The following is a 19,978-nucleotide window of genomic DNA, read 5'->3' on the forward strand; positions in this document are numbered from 1 at the left end:
GGCCACAGGTTATCTCATTCCCATGCCTTACTAAGTCGTGGCCACGCATTTTATATGGGATGTCACCAGCAGTGCTCTGTGCTTAAATGACTCTTTGCATGGCGAAACTGTTCTTCAGATTGATGGAGATTGTGCTGTATATGCTTCTATATAGCACCAAAAAGGGTTCTGCCATTGTTATAATACCACGTTTGTGACAATAGAACCCTTTGTGATGCTATATTGAACAATTTCCAAAAAGGTTCTATACGGAGATCAACACATTCTCCATCAGTCTGAAGAACCATTTCACCATGCAAAGAACCTTTCAGGCATTAACTCACTCTATATAGAACTCAGGGGTTCTAAATAGAACCATTGCCTTCATTAAAAACCCTTGGAGAACCATCTTTTTCAAGTGCGTACTCAGATTGTTTACCCAGCTGGCCGGAAACCAGCAAAACCAGCATAGGTTGTGATTTGGATGTTGACAGTGACAACTAAACCAGCTCAAGACCAGCATATACCAGTTTGGACCGGCATGGAGTGGTACGTATATTTGTGAGGAAACTAATCTACTTTTCATCTTGTTACATTTTAGTTAACATTTAGTGTCTAATTAATTTTTGTTACATGTATGTTACTTTGGTGACATCATGCACTGCTTTGATGTTTATGTTTTAGATAAAAGAGAATATTTCCTACTTCAGTCCCTCAGCTGACGATATTTTCTCGATAAACAACGAGAATCCAGGTTTGATAAGTTAAAACTTGTTGAGACAGTAGTACCACATTCAAAAAGCCTATCAAAGACCATCAATACAGCGATTTTCAGTAGTTTCTCATACGGCACTGAGCTAAATCTAGTTAAATTATATCAAATGATGCTCTCCTTGCAAGGAATTACGCAATTAATCCTGCGATATCCACAATATGCTCAGGAAAACATCCTGGGACATAATTTATCGTGACAGTGACAAATATCATGTTGCCCAAAAGAATGCTGGGTGTGCTAAAAAGCTCCAATATAGTTTTTCAGGTAATTCAAGAAATTTGAAGGAAAAGTACTTTTACTTCTACCCGAGTCATCATTTCATTGCAGTAACAACACGTGCACTGCAGTATGAGTTTAGGTTACCACACCCACCTGTGCATATATTTAAGCTAAATATGTTCTGAAAAATTTGCTTTTAAAATCCACCATAAACCAAAACATGACTAGGTCTCTGGTCATATTAAGAAAATAAAATTGACCATAAATAATGTTTCACCAGCCCCACCAATCACTCAGCAAAGATGTTCAGGAAGCTCAAGAGACCCTCCCAGATACCATGATTTAACTCATCAACTTTGTTGATTTATACATTTTTGACTGAATTATGTCTTGCCTACTATTCCACTCAGCCAACACCCAACACAAGACATTGGAGAAATTGTTTCCTTTTATTAATAAACCTCTCATGTCAAAAAATACCAGTTTGCACATAAAGTCTAGAAAAGATTTGTACTATTTGGTAATGACACAACAGACGAAACAAAAACATCAAACGGCCACGCAAACTACACATTTCATACTGGTTGCCACCACCTATTGGTACGTTTCAAGAAGCAAGAAAGTACACAGGGGGTCATAATCTCAAACCGATGGTGAAGAATAGTTAACATGCTATATGGACTGACATATATACAGTCACAGAGCACAGTGAGGCAAATAAAGTGACTAACACAGAGTGGGGCTGAGATCACGAATATTCTTAAAACCAAACAGCTTCTCAAAGAGGTTTCTTCATACGTCCCATCATGCCATCAACTGCGGTGGCTGTAAATACATTTCACATCATCATGATGTCAGTATTCGAATGCTGAGAGTCCCACACCACTAGCCAAGTGGCAGTGGCAGCATAGCATCATATCATCGGAGCAAGAAATACACAGAAATAGGTGATAAAGTACAGGACAGTTTGAATGGTCAAAACAAAACATTTTCCAATGTGCTAAGGACAGTTTTCTCTTAAAGCAATAACGTTTTCAACCTAATTTCTCGTGCAGCATGTGGTCGATGGCCGCGGACAACTGACACATTTCAATGTACTTACAATAAGAACACAAAAGCCTGTTGACTCGAAATTCACTTATTATAATAAACAATGGGCAGCTGCTTCATCTGCCAATTGGATTTTATATATATATATATATATATATATATATATATATATATATATATATATATATATATATATATATATATATATACGTGAGTCAGGACTCAACAGGCTTTATCTGTTATTTTCCAAGTACAGTGATGCACATTGGAATCGTCTGTGGTAATCAATGGTGTAATGCAGCTATAGAAGGTTGAAAATGCTAAAGTATTCCTTTAAGCATACCCATCAAAAATATAAACATCTGTGACTAAAGTTGAATTCTTGTGGCCTAAATGTTTATTCCCTTTACCCCTTCCGCGTCAGCTGCTCTATCTTTTGCCCCTCTTGTTGCCCGCTGGAGGCTTTTTGAGCTGCAACAGAGGCCCTCCTGTGCCGAATCCTGCTGTTGGAGTGTTGGACACCCCGAATGTAAGCCCGGCTGATGCGTTGATTCCTGGGTTACTGAAGTTAAAGCCTGAGGTGCTGGAGCTTCCGAACCCTGTGTGAAAAAGAGAACTAGGTTAGATATATTCCAACACTGTGCAGGAAACACTACTTATCCAATCTGAGATAAAGGATGGGCAGTAACTGGTTACATTTACTCAGTGACATCATTATGGACCTTCCCGAGTTCTTTCCACTAAAGTATAAATGGGTGTTTTGTACATGGCTGGCTTTCTGAACTTAACTGAGGCAGCTGTTTTACACTTAAAGCCCTACCCCCTTTTAAACTGGGAAAACAGCTGACAGGAAATAAGTGTATAAAACTGAAGTACAGGCTGTTACATAATCCTCAACGCAGCGTGTGATCCTCAACCCTGAACAGCTTCAGATCATTCCAGAGCTGATGTTACAAATACACAGTTAGTGGTGGTGTGAGGATGTGGGAGAAGGTGCTATGGAACACACCTGCGCTCAAGCTCCCTCCAGATGGCTTGCTAGCGGAAAAACCAAACGACGAGCCTCCAGTCGCCACAGCCCCGAACCCCGGCCCGCTCCCAAAAGCTGCCAAGAGACAGACCGGGACAAACTTAATTGGTGCTCTCATACATTCACCAATATTGCTGTCAGATTAAAAGAATACTCAAGCATTTTTCAACCTAATCTCAGTCTGCTGCATCTGGGCCATAGTGTGGTATTAGAATCATTCAACACTTCTCTGTTAAAGGACAGAAATCATGTCGACTCAATCAGGAGGCCTCAGGCATTCCAGAGGTGGTCCAGACTTCTGCTACAACCCAATTCACAACATATAGGGACAGTGCAAAACATGGAACGTCTGGGGGTCCCTGACATTTGTGAACCACTGGTCTAGTCACTTACTTACAAAAGATGTACACCATAAACATATATAAGCATTTATAAACCCATTTAAATAGGTGTCAGTTGTTATAAAGGTTGCATTTGCTTTGATGTCAAGTTGACATAACGGTGGTTGGATAGTGTAGTGGGTAACACCATTGCCTTCTACGCTGTACACTGGGGTTCAATCCCCTGCCTGGGTAAGCACCCTACACTACACCAATAAGAGTCCTTGGGCAAGACTCTTAACACCACCTTCGCCTACCTGTGTAAAACCATCAAATTGTAAGTCGCTCTGGATAAGAGCGTCAGCCAAATGCCATAAATGTAAAATGTAAATGTCTAGGACGTCGATTTTTTTCCAGACGTTAGGTTGTCATGACACTTTGAGGTGAAATAACAGATGTACCTCAGCGTACGGCAGGCTGGCTGAATAAAAGTGAGCAGTTTCTGTATTAATAGGTAAAGTGAGTCTCATTTTACCATTTATTAAGCGATCACATCAGCTTACATTCAGATTCCTTTATTGATCAAAGGGGGAAATTGCAGAATAACTGTGACATACACTAAACTTCAAAGTCAGCTCTTATAACACACCATCACTTCACCCTCTGACAACCCAATGTCAGAAGGAAAAAAAAAAAAAAAAAATCCATCTCCTGACAAACGCAGCCTTTGAAAAATGATTGAAAGAAGCCTTTATAAATGTTTTGGTAAACATTACTGTCGTGATGATGCTTATGTAGGTGTCATGTAGTCTTATGAACACTGCCCTACCATTGTGTTATCAAAAAGAAATGGCAAGGACAGCAGGTGCTGATGCAAAGGATCAAAAACAGAAAAGAACAGAATAATAAAAAGACAGCTCATTGATTCAAAACCCGATAACCTTGCTTTCTATCATAAGTGTGTTTTTAGTCAGGCTTTCTCTGGGAAACGTGTTGGTGTCTGTGGTAAACGACAATACAATACAGATGCAGCAGATAGATGGAATTAAAACTGGAGTATTCCTTTAACAGAGCAGATCACTGATAGATCATCTTATATACACCCATAGAGAACAAAAGAGGAAAAGAAACAGGATCACACAGAAAATAAAAGGAGCAGTACAGGTTGTCCAACCACCAATCACACTCAAACAACCTATATCCGCCACTGTATATACACATTACTGTATGCTATGAGCCCATGGACTCCTTGCACATTTAGTCTTCTGCATTTCTTGCCAGCGAGAGCATATTCTTTGCAGCGCAATGATGGAAGCTGAAAGCATAAAAGAGGGAATACCTCCAAGGCTGGTAGAGCCCATACTAGTGCCCATGCCCGAGGCAAAGGGAGTCCCAAAACTCGCCCCCAGGGGCACCTGTGTTCCTGGGACAAAAAAAAGAGAGCAGAGCTTACTCTCAAAGAGGTGCACCTAACACTGCCTGGAGACGTCTTTAAAAAAAAATTGTCTTTTCAAATACCAGGAAGCTCTCAGGAAGCACACAGTGAGATCTAAGTGGCATGTAGTAAAGTTTATCAATGTTTTAAGATCTAAGACAATGTCTGCTTATCTGTCTCATCATGTACCACTTAAGCAAAACTCACTATGGTGACAGAGATCCAGATGTTTGCTTAGTTTATATCATTTAAGCTCTGCATCTGATTCACTACTTACCTGGAGTACAGAACACCATCCTAGTTTAAAGACCAACTTGAACCTCTTATCACTCAATAAGCTGTTTCCTGAGGCACTGTTCAAATATATATATCTTAATCTTAAATTATATCTGCAATAACGTTACACAGTAGCTGTGCTCCTGTCTCGTTTCCTTTTAGCTGGTTTAATACGTCTTCCAAATTTAGATTTTTCTATTTAATTTAGAGATGCAAGGTCATAAATAGAAATTAGCATCTCAAATTAATGATTTCATCCAATTGATGTAAAAAAAAATATCAATGACTAGTCAGTCAAAAAGAAACAAAGACATGGGCTTTTCTTTAAAAAACGGATTTATTGTCAATTTAAAGCAATCCACTTACATAAAACATGACAAACAGTTCAGGACAAACTGATTCCTACTCACTATTGCATTAACACGGTTTGATTCAGAGTTGAAACTAACGTTCAGGGAATGCATTTCAAACAATGGCTAACTGCAGACTACTGTAAATGCTGTAACTAGCGCAAAGGCACACAGTATCATATGCATCAAAAAGCAATGGTTTCATAAATTCCTAAACGCACTTAACTAAACACACACGCACATGATAAATTAGATAAAATTAACTTCATGTTAACAATCAGCATCGTTAAGCCTCTTTAATAAATTCCAATCCATGGAGTGCACCAAACATACCGAAAAAGAAGCACCCCATTCAACAGCTTTGACAAGTACCATAACATACAGGGGCCATAAAATAGTTTTTAAAAAATGGCATGCAAGGTTAACTTTTATATTAGAGTGTTAACTAACAGCAAGACGAGACTCACCCTGTGGGGTTAGATATTGGTCTACGGGTTTGCCTACAGAATAGCCAAGGGTGTAACAATTTCAATACAGTCTTGAAAAATGAGAAAAACAAAAGTTTATTGAAATTTAAAACTGCATTGCCAACACAGAGGGTTTCATTGACTGTTTTATGCGGAAACCACCATCTATAATCCAAACTAGGCCTCTGAGCTCATTCAATTAGTAAAGGGGTGGGGAAAAAGAAAACTTGCTGCAACAAAGGGTTCTTTACACACTGCTGTAGAACCATTTAAGTTCTCAAAAATCTCTATTACAAAATTCTTTTTTAAAGAATCACACAATGAAAGGTTCTTTACAGAACCAAGGACAGTTCACACAAAGAACTCTTGACATTTATTTGTTAAGTGTATGTGTATACATCCATACTTTCAAAACTGGGCTTGTTCTCTAAAGGTATTTTCTAAATGGTTATTGTTTTGGCTTATTTTGTTAGCATTATGTATCTGAGCCAAACCAATCTGTGTAGCACTGAATTCGTTTGTAGAATCAAGACATTTAAAACACAAAATACCAAATATTACATACGAATCTTAAATCAAATCTTGACCATGAATTTGAAAACTGTATTGAACAGGCAAGTGTTACACCCCTAACTACAGCAGTCTAAAATTGGACTGCTCAGAAAATACTAAATCAACAGTGTTTCTACCTGTGAATCACTGCTTAAAGAAAAAAAAATAAATAAATCACAGTCTTAGACTTTTAACTCTCCCAACTTAGTGCTCACACATCCCCACAAGTGCATGATTTTTGCCACCAAAGATGCCCTATGTTGCCACCTTGGAGAGCAAAACTAAAGTGTATTTACAACCTTCACAAAATTCAGACAATCTAGAGTCACGTCAGGCATGCAGCACCTGTATTTTAAGGAATAAGCTCTAAGCAGCCACCATAGAGAGAGGAAGATGCTGGACCAAAGTCCAGAGCAGCAGCTGTTAACCACAAGGCCAACGATTAAAGGCTGCACTGCTGAATACTGACTTTTGGCACCAAAAATATATATAATTCACTGCATGTCCTTACAGCCACATGGAGCAGCTTTTCACTCTCCAACCCTCAACTGCTGAGTGAAATAACACTGTAGCCCTTAAATATGCAGATAGAAACTACCATGCAGCACTGTGCTAAGGCAGAGACCTCCCTTGATTTACTTTCATAGTCAAAACTGCCATTAAGTACAAGCTATTGAAGATTAGATACATAATAACCCACTTGCATAAGGAAAGCCAAAGTCAAAGAAAAATAAGTGGGAAAAAACAGGATTTCCAGAACACTCCTGTTTGAAATTACTTGAATCGTGAGAAACTGAAAATGCAACCAACTCCTAAGACTGAACTTTGGAGGTATGGAAAACTGGCAGATTTTGTTAAACACAATGTATCAAGAAAATAATGGAAGCTGTAATAAAGACAAAATACTGAAAAAAATGGATATTTTATTTGGTTGGTGAGGCTTCTGTTTAATTCTCTGTTTTTGTTTTATTTTTTTTCCTCATCTTCACACTGATAAATGAACTTGTACTTAATGGCTGCTTTAACTGTTAAACAAGTCATGGCCGGTCTCTGACTTTTGCACAGGACTGTACGTTTCTGTACAAAACCTCAAGCCTCAAACAGACACCGTTTCTGTTTCCTGTAGTTATTTATATTAGGGTCTTCTTATTAAAACACCATTTCAACTGAACAATGCTATCGACTAGACCTGTGTAGATGAAAAAGCTGTAATATAAGATGTAACTAAATCTGATAAGTAATTCAAATTCAAAGGCACAAATAATCCATTTTCAAAAAATTCTTTAAAATCACACTGAATTGAGAAAATACTAAGCACACTCAGAAAATAATACAAAAAGTCAAGTATTTTGCCAAATGAGAAATTGCAAAGCCCTTTCTCAGCTAACTAATTCCAATGCATTGCTAATGTACACACCTAATTACTGTAACTACTCTTAAAAAGAGCCATCTGTTTGATTTTCACATTTAAATTTCACTGGATTGTGATTATCATAAATAGAGAAGACAAAAAATTACAATCAAGCATCAACTGAATGCCATGACTAATGTATATTCATCCAGTTGTGTCTAAACTGGCTTTTTAAATGTACTAGCCCATAAAGCCATCATCCCAAGTGCCTCGTATATGACAGATGTAGTAGCGTTTTGCCGGATATTCTGTAAGTGCTCAAACCATTGAAAATGATCAGTCAGGGTCCTGAGCAGTACTTCTTGTCTATCCTACATGCAGCTCCTTTAAGACTCTATACTCATCAGTTTAACCCAGAATCAATTACCAGGCACTGCTGTATGGGAACATGATGTGTGTGCAGTTTCAGTGCTCATTAGAAAATTAAACACTTTGGGGTTGTGATTATTGGCAATTATTCCCACTACACTACATGAAGCATCCATCGAGTCATTTCTCACATCTGTAACCTGTTATTATTGCTGTCTCATCTCCAGGGACACCACGAACGCTACCATGGTAACCAATACTTCATGACTGTCAAATGCGAAGCTTATGCTACCAGAAGTGTAAAAACCATATTCGATGAATTATTAGTCTCTTGAAATGTGCAGTATCTAACCTCCCCCCACCTCTGAATCAGTAGCTTACACTGTAAAATCTGAGTAGAAAAATGCATAGGCAAACCTCACAGCAATCCTGTAATCTAAAGCATATAAAATAATTAGTCACTCGTCTAAGACGTCTGTACTGAAGAAGCAGGGAGTGGCCAGGAGCTGGCTGCTCTTCACATTCATGATGTACTAAAGGATTTAATCCAGAGTGAAATGTAGAAGCCTATGGTGAAAGAACTGATCTGCAGCACCATTGCTATTCTTTCAACCTGCTGAAAAGGGGGCACACAATACTGGCTGCTGAAGGTACTGACCCAAATTGTCTTCAGTATATACGAAAATAGACTAAAAAGGTAGGAAACCGCAGCAGCTTTGAACTAACAGGCAGATGCCCATGTGCAATATTTTCCTGCCCGTTTTCATACATGCACTGTGAAACATGGTAGGCCTCTAGGCCTTTTCCTTGTGTTTTCTTGTTTTAAGAGAAAGCAATGATTCAACTTCCCTAAACATGCCCATTCATTCTAAAAATTGACTAATTTATGCACCATCAGGCAAAATATAGACTAATCTTATATCACAATAACTGATATGGCACAGATATTTAAGCATGCCTAAGGTAACGTCACTGGGAGTCCAAAGTTTGATCCTTACACAAAATTTGTTGGGATCAACATCCGAAATCTCACACTACTGGCGCAGAAGATAGCCGACAATGCATGGTTCAACATGAGAAACCACCATGATGCCAGGCTCATCTTAAAACAACCTCTGATGTGAACTGTGTTTTCAGGCACGCAAGGCTTCTCCCTAACTCCAGATGAAAGCTCTTACACAGCAAAACCATTTGATGAAGAGTTAAGCAGCCATGCACATAGCATGAGTTTAGAAGAAGTGTAGTGATCGCTACATTACTGCTTTTGAAAATCTTGAAATAAATAATATTAAATACAGGCTTCAAATATTTCTTTAGTATTTTTGAACGAGTACTCGTAACACAAAATTGGGATACAAATTTCTGAATATTTGTTTAACAACTATAGTTCTGCAATTTAAAAAATATATGTGGCAGGCAGCAACAATGTATTGGCTCGGGCTGAAGCCCGGCTGCCTGCATGCCAAATGTTGCTCTAGAAACCAAAACCGAAACCATCTTATTCAAACACTGCTTTGGAGTTGCTAACAGTGTCATTTTATTTATCACAGTCATGGTTTCAGTTCGTTTTAGACAGTTGCTTTGATTTATTTTATTTGGCTAGTTTGCTGTTTTATCATGGAGAGCAGCCGTCTATCCTGATGACATGTAATTTGAGCTAGAAAGAAAAAAAAAAACACTCAAAAAACCCACCACAAACACAAGCATGTGAATATTAAATATAGAATACATAATGAATGAATAAGGAATCCACGAGTATTCAAATAATTTGGGCCAGCCCTAAAAAAAAAAAAAAAAAGCTACAAAATGAAACCTCTATATGATTAGGAATTCATCTGTGCACCAGTCAAGCGAGCACCCTTTCAATAACAAGAAAATATATGAAAAAAGTAAGTACCCTGTAATCAGTTAGTATTCCAATTATGATTACCTGATTAATTAAAAACCTATTAAATTAACATGTGCTGGTATGCATTTCTCTCATGCATCGCAGCACAGTCATCATTTAAGAGACAACACACCACTAACCTCAGCCTTGGCTTTACACTCATTTTGGGAAACCTTTTGGACTATGAGCCAAGGAACAAAATCTAATACAGGCAACGAAACAATGTACTGAACTAGATTTTGCTTTTTCTTTCTGAGTAGAGCTTTATGTACACTGCATTTTCTCTCTCCCAGTCATCAAGTATGTCTAAGCAGAGCTTTTTGTTCATCCTATTTCCTTTCTCCCAGTCATCAAATATGTCTAAAGCCTGGTGAGTCGGGTCTTTCACCTTAGTAAATGTTTTGTTTCTTCAGCAAAGAAATAAGGGGAAAGTAGGTCAGCCTCACACGAGTGCCAAAGGAAAGAGACTGGAGTTGACATGCCCAGAGACAGAGACGCAGCCTGACACACTATTCCTCACAGAAAAGAACCAAAAGGGAGAAAGAATGAACAAAACTGAGAACAAGACATGGCACTGGCTGACCTCCGCAGTTTATTCTTCTATTTCTTTTTGCTTTCTCTTTCTGCCTGCTTCCCTGACTCTTTCACAGCCTAGAGGTCAAGAAGAGGTCTAGAACTTGAAGGCGGTCAGACCTGGAGCAGGCTGCTGCTGCTGTGTGAGCGTGGCAGCCATGGCAACGGCTGCAGCATTGGGGACGGTGCCGAATGGAGCCGGGCCTGTGGTCACTCGCGGGGTACTCTGCAGCTTCCGGCTGGCCGTTCGCTTCGACTCGAAAACGTCTGTAGAGTCTTCCAGGAAGGCTCTCCTGTAGCTTAGATACTGATGCTTCAAGGTCTATAGGAGGCAGGAGAGAATGGATCACTCAGAGCTGTCTAAATGTGATTACAATGGTTTTTAGAAACATGCAACTGGCTGATCTGACGGACCGCTGATAAAAAACGGCCACTAATAATTTTTTCACAGATTTATCACTATCATCAAAAATCACAAATGTGAGTTTCTCTAACCAATGTATTATATTAGGTAATGTCATTTCAATGCTATATGGTCCTTTTTTCATAACAAGCATAAAAAAATGAAAAAAAAAAAAAAACTCTTAAGAGTATGCTATTGTTTCCATAGGTAGCTAGCTAAATTACCCATTCCACCTTAAATAGTCAAGCTGTACCGACACAGAATGTAACTGTTGCTCCATTTAAGGTGGAATGAGAAATTTGGGTGGAAAAAAAAAAACTGAATAGCTGCCTTTAGCTTCATACCATCAAAGAATTAGTTGTGGGCAATAATACCTAATTGTCATATCCCCATGTCATATGCCATATGGGACTGGGCCTTACTAAACTGGAATCAGGTGTGCTCTGCTTTGTTCGGAACGAAAACCTGCAGCCACACCGGCCCTTTGCGGCTAAGACTGGACACTCCTGCCCTTAACTAAACATGACAGACTCTGTCAGAGGTCCACAATCCAGCTGTCAGGAATGTATATACTGCTCTACTCCAAAACTCAACACACCTGAACACTAGTTACTTGGCTTAAGCGCTACTTAGATGGGATTAGTTTTACATGGGGAGGTGGGTTAATGTAATGAATTTTCACCATTGCTTCTCAGTGATTTTGATCCCATCTGAACCAGCCATGTAATTTTAATGAACTGGCCACTCCCACATCAGGAAACATTCTGGCACCCCAGGTTACATTAACGCTGTGCGAATTGACACATTGGTAAAAATGCTGTTTTATTGTTTTTGAGTTTGGCACTCGAAGAGTTTCTGTTCTCTGTAGCTTAAATTAAGCCAATATGTATCAGCTACTCAACTACAAAACTCGGAACATTGAAACACATAAAATGACAGAAAGAGAACCAATTTTATTCAGAGGTGCTGTACACTTCTAAGCTACTGACTTAGATGATACTCTGCATTCACTTAGGACAGCACAATAGATGGTTAGGGTAAACAGAAGAATATCTAAATGAATTATTTTGGTTATTTTGTTTTCCGTCCCTTTTTGAAGTGAAAGCAGATTGTAGATTGAGTAGCCACCCCCATCACTGTCATTTATACCAAGATCTCCTGTCCCATGCAAATCGGTGATAAATATAACAGCCATTGTGAATTAAAATTACATTACCCCACTTCCCCAAGTAAAACTAATTCTATCCCTACAGTACCTTAGATATACTAAGAAACTCAGACTGAAACATTCCTAATGACCAGACTGGAAACTTCTGGACGTGCGCCTGCCCTCCACAAGTTTAAGTGCTTTAAGTGAGAGTTAAGCTAATCTGGAAAGCGGTCAGAACACACACCTTTACATTCTCATGAACTGCTTGCAGCTGTGCAGCCAGGGCCACAAACGTCTGGTAGAGTTTCTGCATGGCCATGGAGAGATCTACGAACAAAGGACAGGAAATACAGCTCAGTATAACAACCCAAATAAATATAACAACATGTTAGTAAGAGTGTATTGGGTGAGTTGTGGTTGCCTTGCTACCTTGAGGGGTGATGTGAGAGCTGCTGCTCTGAGTGGTCAGATGATTTTCCAGTTCTTCGATTTGCTGGCGGTACTGCTGTAACTGCACCTCAAACTGCTCCACCAAACCTCGGAAATAACTACAGAGACAGAGGGAATGTTTTTAATATGTTAGTTACCTCTCCAGTCTGCCATTGCAAATTATATAGTTTATAAAAAACGGTCCCTCTGCTAGACCTACTTTCAGTCATTTATCTATTATTCCAAATGGTTATTTGAACTTGTATTCAATTGCAAGGTATAGACAACACCACCTTACATCTTAGTCATTTCTAAGAGCGTAAATTAACCAAGATCACCACCTTCCATCCAAATTCACATTATTTAATGACAGAACACAGATGAAATTTTTAAAAATGCATAATCTACATGGTGTAGGGATGTCGCAGGTGCAGTTCAGCTTCAGAAAGACCATGATCAATAGAGAGGTTTGATCTAAACTGAAACTACCTGCGTGAAGTCATGGCCACAGAAAAGATTGATTACCACTAATATTATCAGCATGCACTCACTCAGATGGCGCAGTATTCTCATGTTGAAGCCCAGGCGGTGTCTTCTGTGTTCTCAGTGCAATATCAGCGTTCTTCAGCTCCTGGAATGGAACAAATTATGCATACTGGATCACAGACTCACGCTTTTCACCCAATAGTCTACCAACAGTGGTGCACCATTGTAACAGAATGCAAGATAATTTCAACAAGATTCTGTGGTGGGCTTGTTAAGATTCGGGAGATTTTGCAATAAACTTTATAAACATTTCCTACGCACATTTCCTGCTAGAATACTACATAAGCAGAAGCTTATCATATGAAGTTAGACTATAGGCTCCTATATCCTGTTAGTACTTTTATGCTACTGAAGACTACGTTGTTTTTTTTTGATAACGGGTGTATAAGCATCAAAATAAGTTCATGTTTCACAAGTACTAGTATCCTGTTCATCAGGCTGCAACATGACTTTATCTGTTTAGTGAGCAAAACCACAGTTTACAGAGAAAATTAAGAAAAAAAAAAAAAAAAAAAAAAAAGGGGGGGTGCTGCCTTTTTCTGAAACACTAGACTACCCTTTAAAAGACAACACTAACAGGGAAACAGAAAGAAAAAAAAAAAAGATTACAAGATAAATGTGACTACTTTTCGCATCTTAAAGCCATTGACAGAGTTTGACATTTAAATGATCAAACTTGATTGGCAATCTGCAATCTGATCGATGCAATCTGTCAGCAATTCATAATAAGCATCAACTGGCTCAAGCCTGTTCTGCTGCGTTCACATCAAAATGATCTGTGAAATGCTGCGATGCGCACCTAAAGCAAAAACTACTATTTTATTGTTAACAGCTCCAAACACTTCCTGTGTGAGGAAGAGGGGAAAAGAGGACATATACTCTAGGGCTATGTACTCAAGACCAGTTATTTCAATTCATCATCATTTTCCTGCATCTCAGCAAACAGCTTTCATGGATAGTGCGAGAATCAACTCGATGCCACTCACTTCATTATTTCGCAAAATGTTTCACCCCTTGAGTAGTGCTTTCAAGTATTTTCAATACATGGAAATATGTAATTGCACATAACATGCAGAAGAACATTTTGAAATGCCGGTGTGCTTCGGACCCTCACAAGTGGATCCAACAGAGTTTTGCGAGTGCATTGAAAGAACATTCAAAGAAAACACAGTCAAAACTTGGTCAAGGGTGTGTCTCCCGAGGACATGACTGAATTATGTACCATAGTCATCATATCTTCAGCAGTATAATATTGGTTTTGCATTCAAGACCTAAACATCAAGACGGTCCTTCTTTCTGACGTAAATATGCAAGCATGTATGGCATGGACTGAAAAACTCCAGCCAAATCCTATTGTATTCTATTTGATTATTTCAGGCTTTACAGGGTACCTTGCAATGGCACAGGCACACCATATTTTAGTTTGTTCTTTTTTTTCTCCATACTCAGTTTTGACAAAAAAATTACATAGTGCTGCTTTAAGTATTTATGCTTATTATTATAGAAAACGTCAGATGTTCACATTTGGCAATGTCAGTTACCAATCTTTTATTCTCTGTATGTTTAATACAGTCAAGTAAAAAAAAACTGCTTTAAACTCTGCTAAGAACATAAATGGTAAAGAAAGAGATAAACTATATATTATCCTGCGTTCACAAATTGCAGATGATAATAGGTATGCCTTTATAATTAGTATACATACATAAATATAGCATTGTTATCAGGACAAAACCTCTCTCTAAAATGTTTACTTCACAGGAGAAAGAAAAAGCATACTTTACTTTTAATGTAAGTCAATAGAACCAGATGTTTTTGAAAGTCATTCTGGGCCGGTCCTTTTGGTCTATTCATCGTAACGTTTACAATGTAAAGGACACCTGGCATTCTTAAATTATGTCGAAAGCCAAAAAACAAAAATGGGGATTTGTTCTGACAGCAGCGATATTTAGAATGCAATTTATAATTTTATATATAGTGCAAAGCTCCTTGTATACACATCTGTATACATAGATCATTCCCTTCGCAATTAAATACTGTGTGTGATATAAAAATCAATGAAGAATGCAAAACACAGTATGCTTAATTTGTTTTGCTGTTTTTATTTTTTTACTTTACTCATTTTTGTTACATGTTTTCCAGTGGTGCAACTGTTCTGAATCGAAATCTGTAGACTGATAGCTGCTGGTTCGGCTCATGGTGCACGATATGAACGGTGAATCTTTTAGTCTTGCTGAGAGAGCATGCTGCTCGGTGTTTGACCACACAGTGAGGAATCAAGTGATTCAATTTATTTCACTTGATGATTACATTTAATTTCCTTGCTGTTTACATTTTTATGCTATAATTATAAGTACAACTGCTCTGCCTCTTGATGTTTATGCTTATTTTTCTTGTGAATATTTTGTTTTATTTGCTACTTGTTTATGCACTTTATGCAACAATTTTGTAAAAAGAGAAACGTAACATAATTTAACAATTTAATTTGGCCTACTTTTAAAAGACTCACATTAAAGCACAAACTGAACCTTTAACCAAGGACTGAACCTCTGTTTACTTTTACACTGAGGAGATGCGTTTAGTTTCCGTACCTGAGCGGTCTCCATCTTGAGCTTGTCTATGGAGAGGGCATTTCTCTGCAGTCCACTAGCACTGACCGACAGAAGCTGCTTCAGACTCTTAATGTCATCCTGCACTTTAAGCATGGCTTTAGAAGACATCCTGCTGATCTCTTCTTGAACCTGCTTCTGCTCCTTCACAAACTTCCTACACACAAACAAACAGGCGAGAAACATGCATTTTACACTCAAACACATAAGAGGACACCAATCAAGCCCAATATTTAGAAGAGAGGAAGTACAATACTTACTGGAAATTGTCCACATCTTGACAGATGGGACCAGGAAGGTTTTCATCTTTGAGAGCTTTGCTGTCTCTGTATTAAAACCAAAAGAGGAGGAAAATTATCAATGACCAAGTCATACATAACAGGTTAATCCAGTGACAGAATTACTGGGGGCAAAGGGAAAAAACACCCCGCCCCCCATGTTCAAGCTTTCCGCCCCTTAAAACGCAAGGTCACTGAGGTATTACTTGTGATTTTTAAAAAATATATAAATAGCCTAATTTACCCAGCTTACAACACGCTGACTTATGTCAATTTAAATTAGTCATTTGGTATTATATTATTATTGTTAGTATCCTATTTTTTTTATTTGACAATTATAAATTTCTGCATTAACTGCCCATGAATTTGGATTAAATTTAATTCAAGGTTACTCCCGACTATTACTACCAATTAACCCTGGCTTGAATGGAGGATTCACTGGTACTCACTCAGGTCTAGCACTAGATGATTTATCACTCTTGTTCTCAGAGGAGGTGCTGAAATCCACTCCACCCAAACCAACACTGGGTGCAGGGGCAAGAGGGGCTGTGGATGCTGTGGAGGATGAGAGCAAACTACCAAGAGTCAAGCCCCCTCCAAGAGTAGACTGCCCTAAGCCTGAAACAGAGAAACACAGTGAAAATGGAACAACATGAGACCTGGAGTGAATTGCACAGTCACATTAAACAACTGCCTCTTTACCCATCCAACAGGTTATGTTGCTCATTTACACCATCCATTCACAAAGCAGGACTGATCAGACAGTCATTGTCACAAATACTGAATTCAGATCAGCTCTCAAGTCTTGACTTGACCCTGTTGTCTGAAGCAGCTGCCTAGGTCATTTCATTTGTCTAGTTCACAGCAAGTCACATCACACCAAGTCTGTACAAGGTGTTGAAGACCAGGATGGGGGTTGAAAGAAATTTTGTTGATACATCTTTACAGAAACAATTTGGGTGACTTGAGTTCTAGTGTTTGTGAGCAACGTTAGCCTTGACGCTCCAGTTCTAACCTACAGATGCCAAACATGTCTCAGCCAATTGACTAAATTTGATGTATGTGGAAAGTAAAGCATAGAAACTTAACCTAAAGTTAAGTTAAAGTTAAACTAAAGTTAACCTAAATCCCCACCTGTTGATGCAGAGCTGGAGAAAATAGATGTGCCCAGACCGAGGCCTGTGGCTGGAATAGAGGAGGTAACCGCTGTTCCTCCCAGGTTCAATGAGAAGCCAGTGGAGCCAGTCTGAGGGGCAGAGGAGGTGAGGACGGAGCCCAAAGTCAGGCCTGTAGCTGCTGGGGCAGAGGTGGTGGTTGTCAATGAAAATGGAGCTGCTGAGGCTGCTGGTTTCCCAAAACCAAAGCTGAACCCTGTTGAAGCAGTAGTAGATGCAACAGGTGCTCCTGTGAACAAAAGCACAGTACATTAGTGATGGTTTGAACAAACAAAATTAAGCAAATACTAAGTAAATCCCAGCACTAACTCATACAGAAATACAACCACAATTCCAATGAAGTTGGGACGTTGTTTGAATCAAATTCAAAATGAGTGAATATTTGCAAAAAACAATAAAGTCGATCCGTTTCAACATTAAATATCTTGTCTTTGTAGTGTATTCAATTGAATATAGGTTGAAAAGGATTTGCAAATCATCGTATTCTGTTTTTATTCATGTTTTACACAACGTCCCAACTTCATTGGAATTGGGGTTGTAAAATATGTTCAATTAAGCTTATTCTTAAGCTTAAACAAGTGAAAGTTACCTAAAGTAAGGCCAGTAGATGGTGCAGCAGCTCCTGCATCAAGCAGAAAAGAAAGACAGTAAATCTGAGAGGAAACTAAAGCAATATGACAAAAAAAAAAAAAAAAAAAAAGCATGAAGCACTCTTCCATCCAACTAGACAGCCCACAACAACAGTTGTGTCTTGTACCTGAGGCAGGTGTGTTAAAAGAGAATCCACTTGTTGGTTTCTGGGCAAACAAGCTGCCCCCGAGGCCTAGAGAAGATGTAGTGGTAGTAGCAGCTGGAGTAGAGGTTGGTGCTCCAAGACCACCGAAACTAAAGCCACCGGTTCCTGCAGCAGGCGCACTGTGAGGGGTGAAGTTACACGGCATATTCAATTAAATACTCCATCCAACAAAGCTAGCACAGCAATGAATGAAAATAAAGGCTGAACAGTTAGCACTGATGCAAACAGGCTAGAACTAGCCTGGCACTAGGAGTTCAGTATTAGCAGCTTGAAGGTGAAACGTTACTTAATGTTTACTTCACCATTTTAAACCATTTGAGTCCAGCAATTAAATTTAGTATATGAGGAAAACGTGTATGACAAGGAAAAATACTTCTTTGACTGATCCAAAGTGGCTGAATTTCAGCAAGTGAATTGTACAGGGATTACATGTAGTTTTTGTGCTTTGATTCACCATCAACTTTTTCTTTTGTTTCCTTAAACAGTAACAGCACTGATGTGAGAAAAAGACTTCTTTAAAATTGAATCCTGCTGAATTTTTAGCCATGTATTTTTATTAATCTAGGCATTTTTTTATGTTTATGCTCAGGCGAGCTCAGAGAACATTCCGGTCAAAGAAAAAAAAATCTCAAGTGCACATTAATACAATAAAAGATGTGCTTGAGTACTCCTTAACTATCAGCCACACAACCATTTTCAGAAGTACACACAGCTAATTTAAGATGAACAATTTTTTTAATCTACATTTTTTGACATTTAAATGTAAACAAAGTCATTCAGAGGTGTCTGATGTCAAACGTGAAGGCAGAAGTGTTAACAATGATGGTGATAGGAACCAGACGTCTGAGGAGTTCATTGCCTCAGAGCTTCTGCTCAGACAGTTATTAGCTACCTGAAGCGGTTAGATTTGCTGCTTGACACAATGATAGCTTTATTATAAGCTTTTGTCTTGAAATGTATTTTAGTGCATTAAAGGCAGAGGGGTATTTGCAGGGTGTTGTGATGCAAAAGGCCCCCCAAAAAAACTTTTTTCCCCGGGATTTATGACTATTTTATCATCATCAACAGTACATACGTGAACTCAAAAGAAGTGCAGGTTCGCTGGTGGTGTTGGACACCAAATAAAACAGCTGTATTTGTGTCGTAGTCATGGCGACACCTGGTTCCCATCACCACCACTGTAAAGATATCACGACTGTCTACACCGACTTAATTATTCAGAAGTGTTGAAAAATTAGCTGAATTTCCCTTAAGAGCCAGTTAACTTTATAAACCTCACATCACATTATGCACGTTACAATGCAGCTATTTCTTCTGGCAATGCGAATATTGTGTGTAAACTATTTCTCTGAATCACGCTGCTGTTAGCTAACTAGCTAACTAGATTAGCTACGTCAGTCTCGGTTTATCCCAACTGGCTAGCAAGCGAGCTAACTAGCTTAGCTAACTAGCAAAGTAACCTCCTGTGTATTCATACCTGGTCGCGGCTCCAAACGAAAAGCCCACGGCGGGGTTAGCAGAGCCCAGGGTGCTTGTCCCGAAGTTAAAGCCCGACATTTTAGGTTGTACTAGTTTACATTAAGAGGCTTTAAAAAAAAAACCAAGCAGGACCAAAGAGCTAACCGGCTAACCGTTAGCTGTGTTGTACTCCGACCTCGTGGAGGCTTAAAAAACTAAAAACACACACCAGCATCCTATTAAGGCAACATTCAACAAAAGCTAAAACTGCTGAGCACGATACTTAAATGCTATATTCGCGTCCCCGCAATATAGACGCTTATAACTTTTACTACTGACAGCTAAAAAAAAATCAAATTTCTTTCCGCGCTCGATGTTTCTTCTTCCTACGCGTCGTGACAACGTCCGATTCATGAACGAATCGGTTCACAAGCACAAGTGAATCGATGCCTGTGTTACAGACTGAAGTAAGAAATAACTATCAAATTAAAATCATCTTTCAC

General features: G+C 38.8%; 1 protein-coding gene across 2 annotated transcripts; it reads right to left on the reverse strand.

Annotated features, from left to right (window-relative positions):
• Window positions 1–2,238: 2,238 nt before the first annotated feature.
• nup58 (nucleoporin 58) lies at window positions 2,239–19,891 on the reverse strand. Of its 2 annotated transcripts, XM_017716327.2 has the most exons (14): window positions 19,495–19,891; window positions 17,979–18,136; window positions 17,811–17,843; window positions 17,181–17,450; window positions 16,496–16,664; window positions 16,029–16,094; window positions 15,751–15,925; window positions 13,168–13,247; window positions 12,617–12,735; window positions 12,432–12,514; window positions 10,755–10,956; window positions 4,713–4,796; window positions 3,033–3,128; window positions 2,239–2,622 (listed from the first exon to the last, which is right to left on the reverse strand). In XM_017716327.2, the coding sequence occupies exons 1-14, from the start codon at window positions 19,572–19,574 to the stop codon at window positions 2,453–2,455; spliced, it is 1,785 nt and encodes a 594-aa protein (XP_017571816.1). In that variant the 5' UTR covers window positions 19,575–19,891; the 3' UTR covers window positions 2,239–2,452. The 2 variants fall into 2 exon arrangements, with proteins under 2 accessions (XP_017571816.1, XP_017571822.1); XM_017716333.2 differs by lacking the exon at window positions 4,713–4,796 and having other exon boundaries at window positions 19,495–19,890.
• Between the last annotated feature and the right edge of the window lie 87 nt (window positions 19,892–19,978).

Source organism: Pygocentrus nattereri, chromosome 24 (assembly GCF_015220715.1).
Source record: "Pygocentrus nattereri isolate fPygNat1 chromosome 24, fPygNat1.pri, whole genome shotgun sequence".
Lineage (NCBI taxonomy): Eukaryota > Metazoa > Chordata > Actinopteri > Characiformes > Serrasalmidae > Pygocentrus > Pygocentrus nattereri.